The sequence below is a fragment of the Micromesistius poutassou genome (assembly GCF_964030765.1).
Source record: "Micromesistius poutassou genome assembly, chromosome: 7".
NCBI classification, from domain to species: Eukaryota; Metazoa; Chordata; class Actinopteri; order Gadiformes; family Gadidae; genus Micromesistius; species Micromesistius poutassou.
The window spans coordinates 10594696-10612036 of record NC_140277.1 but is presented as its reverse complement, the minus strand read 5'-3'; the positions used below and the strand labels follow the sequence as shown (position 1 = coordinate 10612036).

Here is a 17341-nt window from a genome sequence, read left to right as displayed (position 1 = left end):
GCAGCATTGGGGCAAATTAAGAAGACAATGTTTTAATTCACTGAAAGCGTTCCAGCTAGACCCCTATCCAAGGTGATATTCAATAAGTTAAGAAAACTATATGTTGAAAAGAAAAAAGTATATAAATGGCCTTTTTTTAAGATCAACACCACTTCTTCCTTTAGTAGAACTCACTCATGCCATCTTTCACGATTTCAAAACCAACTTCGCGAATTTGGCACCACAATTGAACAAACGTAAACAATAAAATAAAATCTGAACAAAATAATCCAATTTTTAGTGATACTAGTTTCGGATGTCAGGATTACAATATTACAAGAGCGATTTCCAAGGATGCCAGAAGAGAACTGATGTCGGCTTTTTCGATTAAACCTGTCCCTGGTTGTACTTTTTTTTTATTATTATTTAACATAAGCCTAACAGACACAAGTATATACACCAATATCTAACTTCAACATCATATTTCCACCGTCTAGGATTTTGACAGTTGTATAAAAAAACAACAGCTGTTTAAAAGAATATAAGTAACTCCATGCTTTGTAGTGTATTGTGGAATGAATCCTCCCGCCTCGCCTCATTGCATCCCAAGTCCCAATTCCACAAAAGGTCCACAGCAGCAGCTCGTCCAATCAGACACCGGTATATAGTGACAGGAAGTAGATATACAAAAGGAAGATGGGGTATATAAGCAGGGGCTTCTTGGTCTTGAACTCATCTCCCACGAGTAGCGATGCGGCGCTGTACGCAGCCCAGAACACACCGAAAAGCTGCAGGTACACAAAGGCATTTGTGTTATGACATAACTACATCACCACAATAGCTAAAAAAAAGCCTCAAGTTGGTCAGAGACAACTGTAAAGCATAAAGCAATTACTCCACCGCCCCACGCTGTTCTTTAAGACTAACTGTACATAAAACCAAGTAGGCAGCATAAAAAACAAACAGTTAAGCAACTAGCCTGCTTGTCAGAAAACCACTGCAATATCCAGGATCTCACGACAGATGGCGCTGTCGCCATTGTTATATTTAATTGACAATTTTACATTTATATTGGCATATACATTTACTAACCATTGGATTGTTTAATGTTTGCAGTCTAACAATATAAGGTATACACCATATTGTTTAATGCCTAACAGTATAAGATATATACATCCTATTGCACTGTCTGAGGGTGTGGGAACATTTTAGAAAAACCTGTGTGGCAAGGTGAGGAGCCAGAGGGACATACTGTACCTGCAACAAACCCAATGACTGCTCTCTCCCCAAGACATCTGCTGGTTCAACTATGTGCTCAGTACTACTTTTGCAAAATAATTCCTTGATTACATGGCTTAGCTAACTAATTATTACACGCGTTAATGTTTACAGAAATCGTTTTTTTGGATATATATATATATATATATAAAATAAATAGAGAATACATTGTGCTTACATATCCTATTTCCATTCTCGAAAAAAAATATAAATGCTCACCAAATGGAATGTAGGTAAAATGTTTTTGGAAACATATGAAATCGAGCGCCTGATGTCCTCTACTCACTTTTATTACTGTGGCAATGACATCAAAGCTTCCAATGACCAGGAGCAGTGGAGATATGACGATAAGTGGGAGAAGTGAGTAGCCAATCACACCCAAGACCTGGCCGTAGGACACCTGCAGATGACAGAACCCAGAATGTGAGGCCAGGTGGCAGCAGAATAGTCTGATGGTCAGGGCATTGGACTCCCAGTCAAAGGACTGTCGTTTTGAATCTCAATGTCCACCGAATTCCGGTAGGAATAATCCCTACCTACTCTTTAATGACGTGTACAATTTTCTGTTTTTTATTTGGCTTTGCGCCAAATAAAAAAAAGTACTGTTTATTTTCTATATGGAGCAATTGTAACAAACACAATGTCTTCTGTAATTAATGACGACACATTAAGTAAATATATCATCATTACGTTTCTTGTGGCTATGGAACTAACCTCTCCGCCAAGAACACGGGCCAGAATGAAGACGGTTAGGGAGCCAAATATCCAAATGGTGATGATCCAAGACACCACCTTGGGGAACACCAGAGAGTAATGGTCATAGGAGCCCGAATGGTTTTCAGAACACAAAACACAGGCTAGCTTACAGCATAAATAAAAAAGTATAAATATAGTCTGCACAGACAGATAGCAAGATTTTAGTGTTGACAATGACAATGGCAAGAGCTAATGATTCCAGCGCTCCAACGATGGCCTACACATCCAAACACGGCAAATGTTTGGATGGTAAAATGCTAAAACTCTCCATTTATCGATTCAAACTATTATGGGGATTACTGTTCGGTAAAAAAAAAAACGCAAATCGCTGGCCATTGAAAAACATTAAATCACACAAGAATGAAAGTTTTGTCCACGATTCGATTGCTCTGAATCACAATACCCAACTCTGTCTAAATCTGCCTTTTAACCCAATAAATGTGCTTTTATTAATGTAACTTAATGTACATTTATTATCTCAATGAATGTAAAGGCAAGAGCAATGTGTGGCTCACCCTGAACTGTCCATAGATGGAGATCATAGAGAAGAGCAGCACCACGGCCAGAGGGCCCCAGAAGTCCGGGTTGTCTCTCACCACCTGTCGGTTGAAACCCAAGGAGGGCATGGGCATCAGCACGCAGCGGATCTTGTAGAAGATGTCCTTCAGGTCGATGTCCAGCTCCTCCCTGGTTAGAAGGAAGACACATGTCTGAAGTTTAGCGAGAATTAAAAAATAAGATGTACTTTGTTCATCCCGGACAGGAAATGCACATATCACAGCAGAAAGAACAGGACAATTATAAAAAGTAATGTTTCAATTGGATTTTTTTTAATCTCATGTAAAAAGTCTTTGAGAATGTAGAAAAGGAAGCGCTATATAAATAAAATGTATTTTATTATTATTATTAAAAATATACCAAAAATATACAATATATCCACAACAAGCGTAGCAAAAATAAATGTAAACATCAACTGTTGAAGTAGGCATTATAAACAGTTTATGAACCTTTGCCTTCCTATATCCCATTGAGAAATGGCAATGATCAGAATTGGATGTTAAATCCGTGTTTGGATATCGATGATGGAGAGTACGGCTGCAATTTTGGTTTCTATTTTGTTTGTTCTGTGGGCTTGAACTGTGTGTTCTAACTTCTGTGACTCACAGGAGAGGCTTGGTGTCTTCGCTCTCCTCCTCCTCAATCTCCAGAAGCCACCCATAGCCACGTTGTCTCAGGAACGTGGTGGCGTAGGGATCCTTCCCAGCATCACTGCCTAGGTTCAGCTTGACATCTGGGGCGTCGATGGTGCCGCTGAGTTCTAGGGCTGATGGGAATGACATGAGGGTTTCATAACGTTTGCATTGGACTAACATTTTGGCCAATAACACTGAAACACTAAGACATAAAACACCATAAGCAAAAACGTTCGCAAAAGGTATCAAAACATATCCAACTACTAAAACACATTATACACACGTCGATAAAAAATACTTTAAACAGTTTTATCGCCAGGTAAATTCCGTATAATTCTTTCAGATTCTGATATTACTATAAACGCTATTTTTACTGTAAAAAAAAAAAAAAAGAGAGAATGATCATCAATCTAGCCAACGCTTGTATGTAGGATATAGTCATCTGGTTAATTCCCTTAGAACACTCATCTTCACTGGGTACAAAGAATGAGGATCTAGTTTTCTATCCAATATTATCTTGCAGGCTGACCTAAATTAATCCCGTTTGACGCTGTGCAATCATGGTGTGATGAAAAACAAAACAACCCACAATCCCCATATCTTTGAATACGCCGACCACGATAACAGCAATAGCAATAACCCCGATCATAATAACAACAACAACCACCACCACCACCATGTAGCTGATGTATGAGGCCTGCTAGCCAGAGATGTGAAGTTACCTTCAGCTTCTGTGGACGAAACGAACGTGAAGTCTCCATTGGTGGGAGAGAACTGCATGGTTGACGCCTAAAGTCCTACAAAAATCACATTTAAATGAGCGACTGTCTATGATCCAATAGAACAGTGCGGTGGTAAGACTGTCAACGGCTCTGATTTTCTCGCTGAAAGTTAAAACTAGTCCATTTTGTTTTTGTCTTGGCTGTGTTGTAGGAAGCAGGAAGTGAGAATCGGTGAAAAGGAGACACGTCAAATCCCAACACGACACACTGGTAGAGGCCGCGTCATCTAGCGGAGGGAGAGGGGAGCTGCAGAAATGATGAGCATAACACAAACACTGCTTAGGACACCAGGTATATGGATTCAGAAAATTACAGTGGAGTCATTTACAGACATTATAAGAAGGTGGGCCATTAACGAAACGTTGTCACATACACATTACCCCGTGTTTGACTAGTCCTGCCTCTTCATTCTTCCAATTGGCTAGTGAGCAAAACCCTGGACCAATAGGAACCCGCTGACGACTTTGTGGCGCTTTGCCGCTAAAAATGAACACATATGTGCAGAGTCTGACGGTGGGTGGAAAGTTTTATACAGCAAACATAACATTAAAACACAGGTAAGCGACCCTTTACATACATTCAATCTGTAGAATTGCGTTATTTATGTCAGGGACTGAATTGTTTCGTTATCTGACACGAACAAGCTACAAATAACTGCAACCAGTTAGAATTGCGTTTTCAATCAGTCACATTGCGATGATACTGGACAAATCCAAACTGGACGAATCCAACAGAATAGCCGTTGAAGTGAATTCATTGACTTAATCAACTGTTCTGACCTATAACCTTTTTCTCATCCACTTATTTCATAAGTGCAATCGTTCTGTTGGATGCAGTTGTTTTCTTTTTCGAGTTTAAAAGCTGTTGGTCGTCGATGCATTTTAAACGTTGACGGTTCTCGTCGTTTCTGAAAACTAGAGACGGTGGGTCAAACTAGCATAGCATGAGTGCCAGTAAAATCAAAGAACTTGGTCTTCTGTTAGGAAATTCAATTGCATGGTACACAGACATGTGAGAAAGACAACATACCAGTAACAGTTACCAGACAAGAAACGCAGTTCCTAGTGAAGTGTCCAAGTCTAATCTAAAGATGTGGCAGAAGGTCCACTAAGTGGTTAAAACCCGTTTATATACTAAAGCAACTCACTTAAGTCACTATATAAGTCAATATGAGACCCAACAATGCGTTACTGTGTCAACTAGGGATCCCATTGAAAGCAGCAAGGTGTTGTCATATGTCTATGTGCTTTATTTTCCCTGCTTAATGTTGACTATCCCTCTCCTCGCAGAGATCCAAACTAACTTCCAGACCAGAATCAGAGAATCAGCCGTCAATATGGGAATCCAGGGTCTGCTCCAGTTCCTCAAAGATGCTTCGGAGCCTGTCCATGTGAAGAAGTACAGAGGGCAGACGGTGGCTGTGGACACCTACTGCTGGCTTCATAAAGGGGCTTTCTCGTGTGCTGAAAAGCTGGCCAAAGGAGAACCAACAGATCAGTATGTTTATCTTTTTTATTACTTAAGCTATGTTCACATGTTATTGTAGTTCAGTGGTTTCCTTTGGATACCTAACTGCCTTTGATTATTCATCGATGGAGTCGTATTTTCACATCTCCAGGTACGTCACATACTGTATGAAATTTGTGGACATGCTCCTGTCGTTTGACGTGAGACCAATTCTGGTGTTCGACGGATGCAACCTGCCGTCAAAGAGAGAGGTGGAGAAGTCTCGTAGAGAGTAAGTTCTTTATCTTATCGTCTCTTTATGTGGCAAACATCATAAATCAATACACTTGAAATGAAAATAACAAATAAAGTAAGTTTGTTTTTAATTGAGGAGAATGATGCCCTATTTAAGTCTGTTTTTTGTTTGGATACTGAAATGCAGGTGGTCATTAGGAGTTAGACAGAGAATACAGATACTTGTAGGGGTTGGATGGTGAATACTGACACGAGTCATTAAGAAGCAGGTAGACTTTAGACGGTGTATACCGGAAGGGGTTGGACTGAATTGTGACAAGCTGGGGTTAGACAGTGAATAAAGAGACAGGTCGGGGTTAGACAGTGATTGTATTGTTGTTTGTCCAGGCGCAGACAGGCTAACCTCCAGAAGGGAAAGCAGTTGCTACGTGAGGGGAAGCTCTCCGAAGCAAGGGACTGCTTCACAAAGTCTGTCAACGTCACACCCTCCATGGCCCATGATGTCATCAAGGTCAGCACAAGGCCACCATGTAACCGAATGATCAGACGGAATGTAAATGTCAACATTATGGACATGTGCGGTAAACATTATTGACCGTATTATGCTCCGTAACATTATGACATCTATGCTGAATGTCTCTTGTTGTCTGTCTTCCCCCCAGGCTGCCAGGGCTAGGGGGGTGGACTGTGTGGTGGCTCCGTACGAGGCGGACGCCCAGCTGGCGTTCCTCAGCAAGGTTGGCCTGGCCCAGGCCATCATCACAGAGGACTCTGACCTGCTGGCCTTCGGTTGCAAAAAGGTCTGAGTTTTTCCGTCAGCCCATGCTGAGGTGCATGATAGGGGGCACGTTGATGTGCGTGGTGCTGATGTGTGCAAGAAAAGAGAGACTGTGTCTGTGGGATCAGTGATTCCAGTCGTCCCCTAGTGCATTTATTCCAACAACATGATATGACAACTTCACAACATCACAGATTAAATTGGCTTGTTTTTCGCCTGCAATTTGTACCAATCCCACCGTCTGGGTTTCATAATACTGTTGCCTCACTTCAACCAAAGAGCATGTTACTGTGTGTTTTGTGGTGACTCGCTATCGCTGTGGCGTGGTTCAGGAATCAAGTATCGCACAACTGGGCAAGGTTTAGGCCATACACGGCATTTATTGCAATGATCAGCAAATACAATACAATGCAGCACTTCTAGGGTCTCCGTCAGCCTCTAGTCCCTCTGGCCTCCCGATGTCTGTTCCTGGGCTCCCTTTTAAGATGGCCCCCAGGTACTTGTCTGACTCCCTCGCCAGGTGTCTCCAATCGCGCTGATTGGAGAGAGAGAGACGCTCTGCTCTCTGCTGCCGACAAGTGGGTGGCGGCGGTATACGCCGTCCACCACCACACCTTGGACCCGCCTGGGCCGAGGTGTAAGTGGCGGGATGCCACAGTTTCTATTCACAATGTCCAACCAAAGAGCATGTTACTGTGTGTTTCTATTCACGATGTCCAACCAAAGAGCATGTTACTCTGTGTTTCTATTCACAATGTCCAACCAAAGAGCATGTTACTGTGTGTTTCTATTCACAATGTCCAACCAAAGAGCATGTTACTGTGTGTTTCTATTCACGATGTCCAACCAAAGAGCATGTTACTGTGTGTTTCTATTCACGATGTCCAACCAAAGAGCATGTTACTGCTTCAGGTTCTGTTGACGTTTTCAATCTGAAGAGCCTGTACCTATGCTTTTTCAGGTTCTGTTGAAGATGGACAAGGAGGGCAACGGACTGGAGATCGACCAGGCCCACTTGGGCCGCTGTCGCTCCCTGGGGGGCGTGTTCACGGAGGAGAAGTTCCGCTACATGTGCATCCTGTCTGGCTGTGACTACCTGGCCTCGCTGTACGGCATCGGCCTGGGAAAGGCCTGCAAGCTGCTTAAGATGGCCAACAACCCTGACATACTCGCGGTGAGCACTAGGATGTTTTTCCAGCAGTGCTGAGTTGTATGTGAAGGTCACTATATTGATGTGCACATGAAAGGGGTTGATGTGCGTGTTCACGGTGCATGTGTTGTGACTTTATACCAGTACTAGTAACTATATACTAGTAACCAACAATATAATGTTAATAATATACTGTTAACTGTTAATTACTATTACTGTTACTATTGATAAACTATATACTAATCACATGCTAAAGTGGAATACATAGTGTGCGTTATGCTCTGTTAATGAAGCCAGTAAGAACAGTGCACTAGGACCGTGACAACATCCTCTTTAGTTTGCAGCTGGCTCGCGGAGTTCACTCATGGCAACTATAATAGGCTTTACCATTCAAAAACCGTCTTTCTCATGGTGAGTGCTATATCAGCAAACTATATGCTAGTAACTAACTCTATTAAAAACGATACTATTACCTATGTATTATAAATCAACTACATGCATATTGATTGATCCAGTGCTTATTAATTAACCTTAAACCTTAACAGGTTTAGAGAGAGAAACTGAATGCAGAAGATGTGCCTCCAAATCAAGATGACATTTCCTGCTGGATCAGATTCCCCAATAAAGCCAATTTTCTCAATTAAAATCATTCCAAGTCCACTGCAGATGGCCATTGAAAAAGCTGATGGGAAACATGATACATGCTCTAACATAATGGAAAAACTTTGTTCAATTCTTGAAAGGGTCATTTAAACATACTCATTGGATGAAGTTAGGCTAGGACGTTTGACTCCAGGCCAACACGCACTTGGGTTTGATTCCCAATGTGCAGGTGGGTTGCTTGTCTGACAACGCAACAAACGTCCCTTACAAAAGGATCACCCATCCCAGTCTGGTCGGGTCCCACAAAACACAGAATTCTTATTCTTATTTAGGAAAAGGCAGAAGTGAATGAGAATGAAAGGGCAGTGCGCTAGGACCCTATATAGGATCCAAGACGTGAACCCGGTTCTGTTCCCCCAGGTGATCCGGAAGATGGGCCAGTACCTGAAGATGAGCGTGGCCGTACCGGAGGAGTATCTGCAGGGCTTCACGAAGGCCGACAACACCTTCCTCTACCAGTTGGTGTTCGACCCGCTCCAACGCAAGGTGGTGCCTCTCAACCCCTACCCAGAGCACCTGGACCCCAGCACCCTCAGCTACGCTGGCCTGTATCCTTCTGTCTGACTGTCTGCCTGTCTGTCATGCAAAGAAACGGTGTCAAAGAAACAGTCACTCGCACAACATTCTCTACACTCGAATATCAAAGTATGTTTATTCACTATAGGGTAATTTAAATAAGTGCTTTGGATAAAACATACCAATACAATCCAGTGAAAGAACAGAATATCTAGATCCAAATTGTTAGGAAATACTATGAAAATGCAATCCTAAAATGTGCAGTGATGTGGACCACGTGGGTGGTGCTGTAACAGCAAAGACTAACTAACACCAAATGTGAATCTGAGAGTTGTTTTATAGAGGCGCTTGAATGAATACCTGAAATTTAACAATACAACAAGACAAGCGTTGCACTTGACTATGTGAACCCAGGAACAAAGGGGATGAGAAAGGGTACCAGATGGCTCTGGGGAATCTGGACCTCAACACCATGGAGAAGATTGACAACTTCAACCCGGACAAAGTCACTCTGCCGGTAGGGTACCCAGAATCCATCCTTCTTAGCATAATGTTAAAGATGAGCTATAATGACACGATCAACGAAAACATCAGTTTCAATGATAATGAAAGCTAGTTGTTGAAGGCCGATCTCTTCTGTGAAAATCTCATAAACCAACTATTGATTTTAGCACCCAACTACCACTAAGGAAAAACGTTTATTTGGCTAACTTTGGGTTCTGGTCACTACAGTTCCTTCATTCTCTGTCCAGTTGTTTGTTACATCTTCAGAAAAGTGATTATGCAGCATTTTACATTTTTCGTACTACTACTACTTCTTAAATTTTGATAGTTTTCTCTGGCTGTCCTCAGCCAAACATGTATGTGCCCTCAGATCAAACCTCCTGCTTCATGAATAGTAATAAACAGTACTGGCCTACCCCTCCCACACACAGACGGTGAAACCTCGTAGCCGTTGCTGGAAGGAGACCGTTGCTCCGGCCCGGCGCGGCGGCGCTTCTGCTAGCATCTGGAGCCGGGGATACACCGCTGGATGCACCTCCACCACCAGCCTGGTGAAGGAGGAGGAGGAGGAGGAAGAGAAGAAGGAGCGTCCCAGACCCCCCTCCACCAGGGGGCAGGAGAGGGTGGTGGGGCTCCAGGGGCTGCGTCTGCCCAGCAGGCAGCCGGGGGTGAAGAGACCCAGAGAGGGTGAGTCCTCCCTCCACCTGCTCCCTCTGGGATGTTGTAGCGTCTCTCTGTACAGACGAGACATTCATGTCTGGTTCTGTATGTACGGTTCTGTAATGACTTTAATGTGGACCTGTTGCCGTTTACTACTTGCTACTACTCATATTATTTAAGCACGCTTTTATGACGCTTTTATCCAAAGTGATTTGTGTTGAATGCGGATGCATATCATTAAGGTATGTCTATTTAAAGGTTGCCCAAATTCCATCATGAAGTGAATGTTGGTTATGTTAATAATAACCTTAATTATATTTAATAATATAGATTATAATGGAATGCCCGGAGCAATGCCCATAACCACTGCTCACCTGGTATGACACTCCTGTCGCATTTCTAATCACTAAACACCCACCTCCCCTTCTCCCAGACTCCAGCCTGTCCGACCAGGACGTGCTGCAGCTATACACAGGCTCCTCTGGTCTGAAGAGGGCCCGTCCTGAGGAGCAGCACCAGGAGGAAAAACCCTCCCTTCCCAGGCCACCAGGGGGCAGTAGCAGTGTGGCACCCCGGCCCCGCAACCGCTTCGCCACCCTTTTGCAGCGGAGGAACCAGGGAGGGGAGGGGGACGGCCAGGCCACGCGCAGCAGGTAGGGACCAGGGACAAGAGGGGAGGGGGACAGCCAGGCCACACACAGCAGGTAGGGACCAGGGACCAGGGAGGGGAGGGGAGGGGGACGGCCACGGCCACGGCCACGGCCAGGCGTAGCAGGTAGGGACCAGGGTCAAGAGGGGAGGGGGACAGCCAGGCCACGCACAGCAGGTAGGGACCAGGGAGGGGAGGGGGACGGCCAGGCCACGCACAGCAGATAGGGACCAGGGAGGGACCAGGGAGGGGGAAAGCCAGGCCACGCACAGCAGGGCCTGGCACCTTTCTCATTGCTTTAAAAGTGTGGTTAGGTCATTGTTTAACAAACACCTTGTTTTATGTCCCATAACAGATATGAATCATTTTCTCCAAATGACACTTGTGACACACGTTTCCAATAAATCTATATATACGAGCGCTGCATCCGTTATGTGTGTGTGTGTGTGTGTGTGTTTTCACACCTAAGCCCTGTGATTGATGCCAGCTGATCTTCCCCTTCTGTCAGGTTCTTCAGTGCATCCTGCGAAGCCCCTGGTTTGAGCACCACAGATGATGAGGCAGCGTCTCCCTCAGGCGCACGGGAAGAGAACAGCCTTAGCCGCACTGAAGATGATGGTGAAAGTGACAGCCCCGAAGCACCCTCCATAGAGACCCCCAGCCCTACCGCGTCCCCCACCCCCACCCCTACCACTACCTCCTCCAGCCCTACCGCCTCCACCTCTCCGAGACCTGCCAGCCAGGGCCTCGGGGTGTTCCGCTGGTCCGGCCTCTCCCAGCCCCCCCCCACCACCACAACCACCACCACCAGCAACAACTCCTGCTCCTCCTCCACCTCCTCCGCCGCCTCCTCCTCCTCCATCAAACCCTCAGGCGCCCCCAAGCCTGTGGTGTCGGGCATCGCTGCGCTCCAGCGGTACCAGCGCCAAACGGAGAGTGTCTCCTGGGGCTCGAGACCCCCGCCAGCAGAGTCCCCCGCCCCCCTGGTAGTCGAACTGGTGGACGACTCCCCGCCGGCCTCACCGCCCTCCCAGGACAGCGCCTACTGCTCCCAGTCACAGCCCTGTGACCTCACTTCCTGTGAGGTGGAAGGAGTGGCTGACACGACCGGTTCATTAGCCTCGTGCCTCTCGTCGCCATGCCACAAAGACGACGCTGTGAGTAAACATGCGGTCACCATGTTCCATACCTGGCCTTAAACCTGGCATCAGCTCAGGGGGTAGGGCGGGTTGGCTGGTAACCGCAAGGTTGCTGGTTCGATCCCCGGCTCCTCCTAGCCGAGTGTCCAGGTGTCACCTGAGCAAGGCACCTAACCCTAACTGCTCCTGACGAGCTGGCTGTCGCCATGCGTGGTTGACTCCGCCGTCGGTGTGTGAATGGGTGAAGGATAAAAGCGCTGCATGAATGAGGACCATTTACCATTCAAAAGGAGCCCATCATTTTAAGAACAAGCCCTATATGATAGCAATATGAAGATCAGAGAAAAATGGTAAAGTGGGGTCACGGTGTCTGATGGGAACATCTCTCTTGCAGGAAGTGGGCTTAAAGGGTTCAGACCAGGGACCCACACAGGACCCCAAGAGACCCCTGGTGGTCCGATCACTGGTAGGGCTCCATCACCCACCCTGCCCCATTCATTCCATATACCTTCCAGTGAGGATGTTGAGATCCACCAGTAGATTTGACTGCATCGCTCTGGCATGTTGCAATTGATTTAAATGTGAATTATTTAGTCTTACCTTACCTCTAGCCCATGGTTCCCTCTCTTCTCTCCTCATTCCATCCAGGTTGCTGGGTTGCCTCGCTCCAGGCCCAGTAACCAGGGGGCGGAGCCTCCAGCTAAGCTCCGACCGGTGGCCCCAGCCAGGGCCAGCGGTCTGAGGAGGCGGCCCTCAGGCTCCCAGGGGCCCCCCGGCAAGAAGCCCCCGACGAACAACGAGAACAGCCCCAGGATGCAGGCCACCATCAGCAGCCTCTGGAAGAACTTTGGTTTTAAAAAGTAGAGACACACACACACACACACACACACACACACACACACACACACACACACACACACACACACACACACACACACACACACACACACACACACACACACACACACACACACACACACACACACACACACGTACGTAATGGATGCGTAATCATGCATCGCTGTAATTCTATGATGGTGACATCAGCGCACTGGATTCTTATCTAAACCCGTCAAACGGAATTTGTGCCGTGGTTTTCTGACAGTGTGTGGGTGTGCAGGGGAGAAATATAATTACTGCGGTGAACAACATCTCCAATGATCTGTGCTCTGGAAGTAACGTGGGTATGACTAATAACCCCAATGTCCTGTGGAGGTCTTGAGGAGAACCCCTAAGAGCCCCTGTTTGTCTGCTTGCAGAGAGCACCAGAAGCTGAGCCCCAGCCCCAGAGGACCCCCCATGTCCCCCGTGAAGGACAACCTCCCGGGCGCCGTCGGGCTCTAGACGGAAAAACAAGCACTCCCTGACAAGCAGCCCTTCTGTTTTTTTATACATCCACACCGCGGTGCTGAGCATCTCGTGATGTGCATGTAGATTATCAACATACCGTGTATGTACATGAAGTTCAGGCGGCGCAATGCTGCTGAATGCTCTGCTTTTTTGTTTGAATAAAAGCAAACTGTTTAGAAAAAGGTGTTGTTTTTTTTTTGTTGTTTTTTTAGGAAGTGGTGTGGTTTGAAGTGTTAAAATGGACTGGATGAGTTGTTTAGAGGCGTTCAGGCAGCATTGCAGCAGCACAGTTCAAAGCAGTGAGGTAGAGCGGGTTTCACAACCAAAATTCATATTTCATATGTCTCTCAACATGCAAGCTGAAGAATGCATCCTTTTCATTATCACGACATTCTTTTCAGCTAGTTTGAGCTGTTTTGTCTTGAGCAGGACATTTGCCAGGGTCGTCTCGTTGAGTCTGAGAGAAGGAAATCAGAAATGAGCACCTTGTAACAAACCTAAATAAATCCTTTATTCTTTATCGTGCGGGGATGCCAAACCTCTTTCGGGTTACTTGACACCTGCAGTTCAAGACACGGCCATACCAAGGTAAAATGAGAATACAAATCACATTCTCATCTTGACAATAAAGTTGTTTCAAATCTGATCTCACTCATCTCCAGAATGTCATGTTTGTAGATCAACAACGAAACACTGCTGTTCAAGTCAAAGCACCATTGAGCATGTCTGTGTGTCTGTAATCATGTCATGTCTTTCAACCGTTCAGTAAATGTCTGCTTGTGTTTTGATCTGTGTACCAGTGTGAAATACTGGAGATTGACGACACTATGGGCCTTGTTCACCTAGTGGCCATCCTTGTTTCAAACACTGGCTTGATGGAATTGCACATTCAGTTACCCCACTCAGCTGGGGTATCGAACGAAGATGGCTGATAGGTGAATAACGCCCGTATCCCTCGAAAGATTCTACTACAACAGCACATCACAATCAGATTGGGAAGTTCTCAGAATATTACAAAATAATAAATCACATAGTGTAGTTGAATTGGGCTGAAATCAGCCACACTATCTCAGTGAGATAGTGTTTTTAACCAGATGAATGAGTGAATGACAAGACTCAGTGAATGAGTCGTGCCAAAGGCATCTCTACTAGGATGTTGAGAGAAACTGGTCAGAATGCCGATGGACTGCATTCCCTTCGTAATCTTGAGACCCTATTGCACAACTGTCTGACAGAACGTATACAAGTCTGCAAGGGCCCAAGTACACAAGTCTGTATCCTCTTTACAGATCCCTTAAACATTTATACACAGAGTGGATTGATCTCTCGTAGTTTATTGTTCACAGGTCTGAGTCTGCACCAGAACATCAACCGTACATTCAAAGGCCTACGTTTAGGTAAGGCATTGGCCTGCATTTTGGCCAGTCCTATTCAGCCATGAATGAAAGAATAAATAGTAATTCTCCAGTCTGTTACCAACCAATCATAGGTTATTGTTATTTTTTTTACGCTTCTTTGAACATGAATATGTGCGTGGCCCTCTGCAAGTTCTTCACCCACCACAGCGCCCTGGAGTGAACACGCATTCCTGCGCATTCTCCAGATTCTTGTCCTCCTGTTAATGGGGAGATTCTTGGCTGATATGGCGACGTCGCAATAACCGGCTCGACGATGTCTCCCAATTCACCTATCGTCAGTCATACATAAATCACACACACACACATACACACACACACACACACACACACACACACTGACACATACCGAGAATAACCCCCTCCCCCCGCCACGTCCCTTCACCCTTTAGCACTGAGCCTTAGCGTCTCTGAGGGAGAAGAATTTGGCTTTGAACAGAGAGACAAGGCAGGAGTGAGCCGATGCAGGGTAATTGCGAAGAGTCAGAACACTCCATTACAAAACTATTGTTACTTTGTTTGTATGTGTGCATGTGCAGCTGTTACTGAATGTGTGTGTGTGTGTGTGTGTGTGTGTGTGTGTGCACATGTAAGTGCACGCGTGCATGTGTGTGGTCTTGCGCGTGTGTGAGTGTGCGTGCGTGTGTGTATGGAGCCCACCTGACACCATTCCTAAGCCTTCATTAAACAGTACAAGTTTAGGCCTGAAATCAAGACAGTGGATGGAAACATGAATCGGGGAGCTCATCCCTTTTTTCATTCACGTCTGATTCTTGAAGTCTCGCCTCAAGGCCAAAAAACACATTTGGACGAAACTTTGAACATGTAGCAACAAATACATATTACCCACCCAGTGTCATATTCACTTGCATACATAACGTATTTTTTCTGCAGATTAGTTGGGAAAATTCCCAAATAACTATCTAGTTCTTGGGAACTATTTATGTAAATTGCAAAAAGGAAAGAAAGATACATTTAGAAACCTCTATTTTTCTGATGTTGAATGTCATTAACTAGTGTTCCTACATATCAAGGAAAGAAAAATATGCATTTTTGTTTATAAAACACATGCATGTTTTGTAAGCACGGAAGAATATGTTAATGCTCACAGAGATGCCTTTGCAAGAATCCCAGAAATGTTACCCTGTAAAACTCCTTTCTGAGTTCCTGAGATAGTAGAAACATAGTTATGATGTTTCAACAAGCATTGTTATTACGTGACTCCAGTGCCGGGCAGAAACTTCTAGAGGGGTTGAAGTTGAAGCAGTGCAAAGAAGGCAAAGAAAATGTGCACAAGTGAAGACTCCGGCTGAACACTGAATTCACTGAGTGAATGTCGTTGGTTTGTACATGGCAAACAGCAGCATGAAATACCCATCTTATAGAATAGGGGGTTCTCCAGAGAATGTGCCATCTTAAACCAATGTTAGATAAATGATGATGGATTCAAAGGTGATGCTGTGTAACAATTATGCTGTAAATATAACAACATGATCAATCAAGTCCCTGGGTAGCAGCTGCAAATCATTAGGCCAGGTGAGGTCATGTGAGGTTAACTTACTGGAAGCCAGGTAATTTTATTTATAGCTAAATTATTATTAATTCTTAAATGCTCTTCTTAATACAGGCTTCAGACAGGCCTTCGCAAAGGTAAACCAAACATCAAATACACCGTGACCAAAGGGCACGTGGACATCTAGGGGTGACCCTCAGCCCCCCTGGCCCCTTATCCCGGGTCTGGGCCTCACAGACAGCCAATGGCTCAGAACAAGCTGTCATGTTCTGTATGTTGAAATTAAAATAACACTATGGCTACATGGATAATAATTATCTGGTCCGACTAAGAGAAGAGCTTCCAAGCGCAAAGTGCGAGTGGGAGACTTCTCTCCTTACCAACATATTTTCTCTATTCTTATTTGAGTGTTTTATATTTATTTAATTCTAAAGTTGACTGCGTTGACTGTGTGTGTGTGTGTGTGTGTGTGTGTGTGTGTGTGTGTGTGTGTGTGTGTGTGTGTGTGTGTAGTGCCTGCAGGATGGCGTGAGTCTGAGTGCAAAATAAGGTCTGACATGACAAAGACACACAGTTGATCGCATTCTTGTGTCCCACATTAAATGATGAACAAATCGATTCATCAATATTTCACATAGTAGAAGAAATTATAATGCAATAAATTTGTTCTGCTTGACCTGGTTCGGTCAGATTCTGGCATGACAAAGAAGGTATTCACTGGGGAGCTGGCTGATGCAAAGTGAGTACAGGGATGGAATGACATCTGTATTCACTGAAACTACCAACAACCACTGTTGGAGATGAGTAACTGCCATAACCTAAATACCATGTAACGCACCCGCAGAAATGTGTTTCCTGTCGTCTTTGTTAAAGTATAATATCTAAGGTGTATGTCATTGTGGCTTTATGACCATGCTTGACTGCCAGTTGGTAGATCAAAATTGTATCTTTGCATTGGATGCCAATGATTGCATTCTTGCCAAAGCAACATTCTTGTATCTTATTGTTGTGTAGAGGCCAGCACTATCCACCTAGCTCGCAATATAGGCATACACACCTCACTGCCTGATATTACAGTTGTTCCATGGATGAACACAATTCCATGTAAAGAACGCTTTTTACATTTAGAGTCCTCACCATTTACCTACGACAAGAAGTGACCCTTAACATATCAGTCCTATCTAGAGCATATCCAGATCCTTACATAAACAGAATCTCTGACATGAATGACACGCTCTTCGAGCAAGGGTTTGGGGATGTCACCTGATAGGAAAAGAAGGACACAGAAACCTATCTGGCTGATGATTCTGGTTGG

At 44.9% G+C, this 17341-nt stretch overlaps 2 protein-coding genes across 2 annotated transcripts; one reads left to right on the top strand and one right to left on the bottom strand.

The window, feature by feature from the left end:
• Positions 1-16: 16 nt before the first annotated feature.
• Positions 17-4135, bottom strand: yipf4 (Yip1 domain family, member 4). The gene is made up of 6 exons (XM_084470055.1): positions 3929-4135; positions 3178-3337; positions 2529-2700; positions 1972-2049; positions 1544-1657; positions 17-767 (listed from the first exon to the last, which is right to left on the bottom strand). Exons 1-6 carry the CDS (start codon positions 3984-3986, stop codon positions 630-632), a joined length of 720 nt encoding a protein of 239 aa, XP_084326181.1. The 5' UTR covers positions 3987-4135; the 3' UTR covers positions 17-629.
• Positions 4136-4486: 351 nt separating this feature from the next.
• Positions 4487-13116, top strand: exo1 (exonuclease 1). The gene is made up of 14 exons (XM_084470056.1): positions 4487-4545; positions 5278-5485; positions 5607-5726; positions 6077-6200; positions 6352-6489; positions 7429-7641; positions 8641-8828; positions 9211-9313; positions 9732-9987; positions 10394-10613; positions 11118-11766; positions 12143-12214; positions 12397-12608; positions 13008-13116. The coding sequence occupies exons 2-14, from the start codon at positions 5325-5327 to the stop codon at positions 13090-13092; spliced, it is 2541 nt and encodes an 846-aa protein (XP_084326182.1). The 5' UTR covers positions 4487-4545; positions 5278-5324; the 3' UTR covers positions 13093-13116.
• The last annotated feature ends 4225 nt before the right edge of the window (positions 13117-17341 follow it).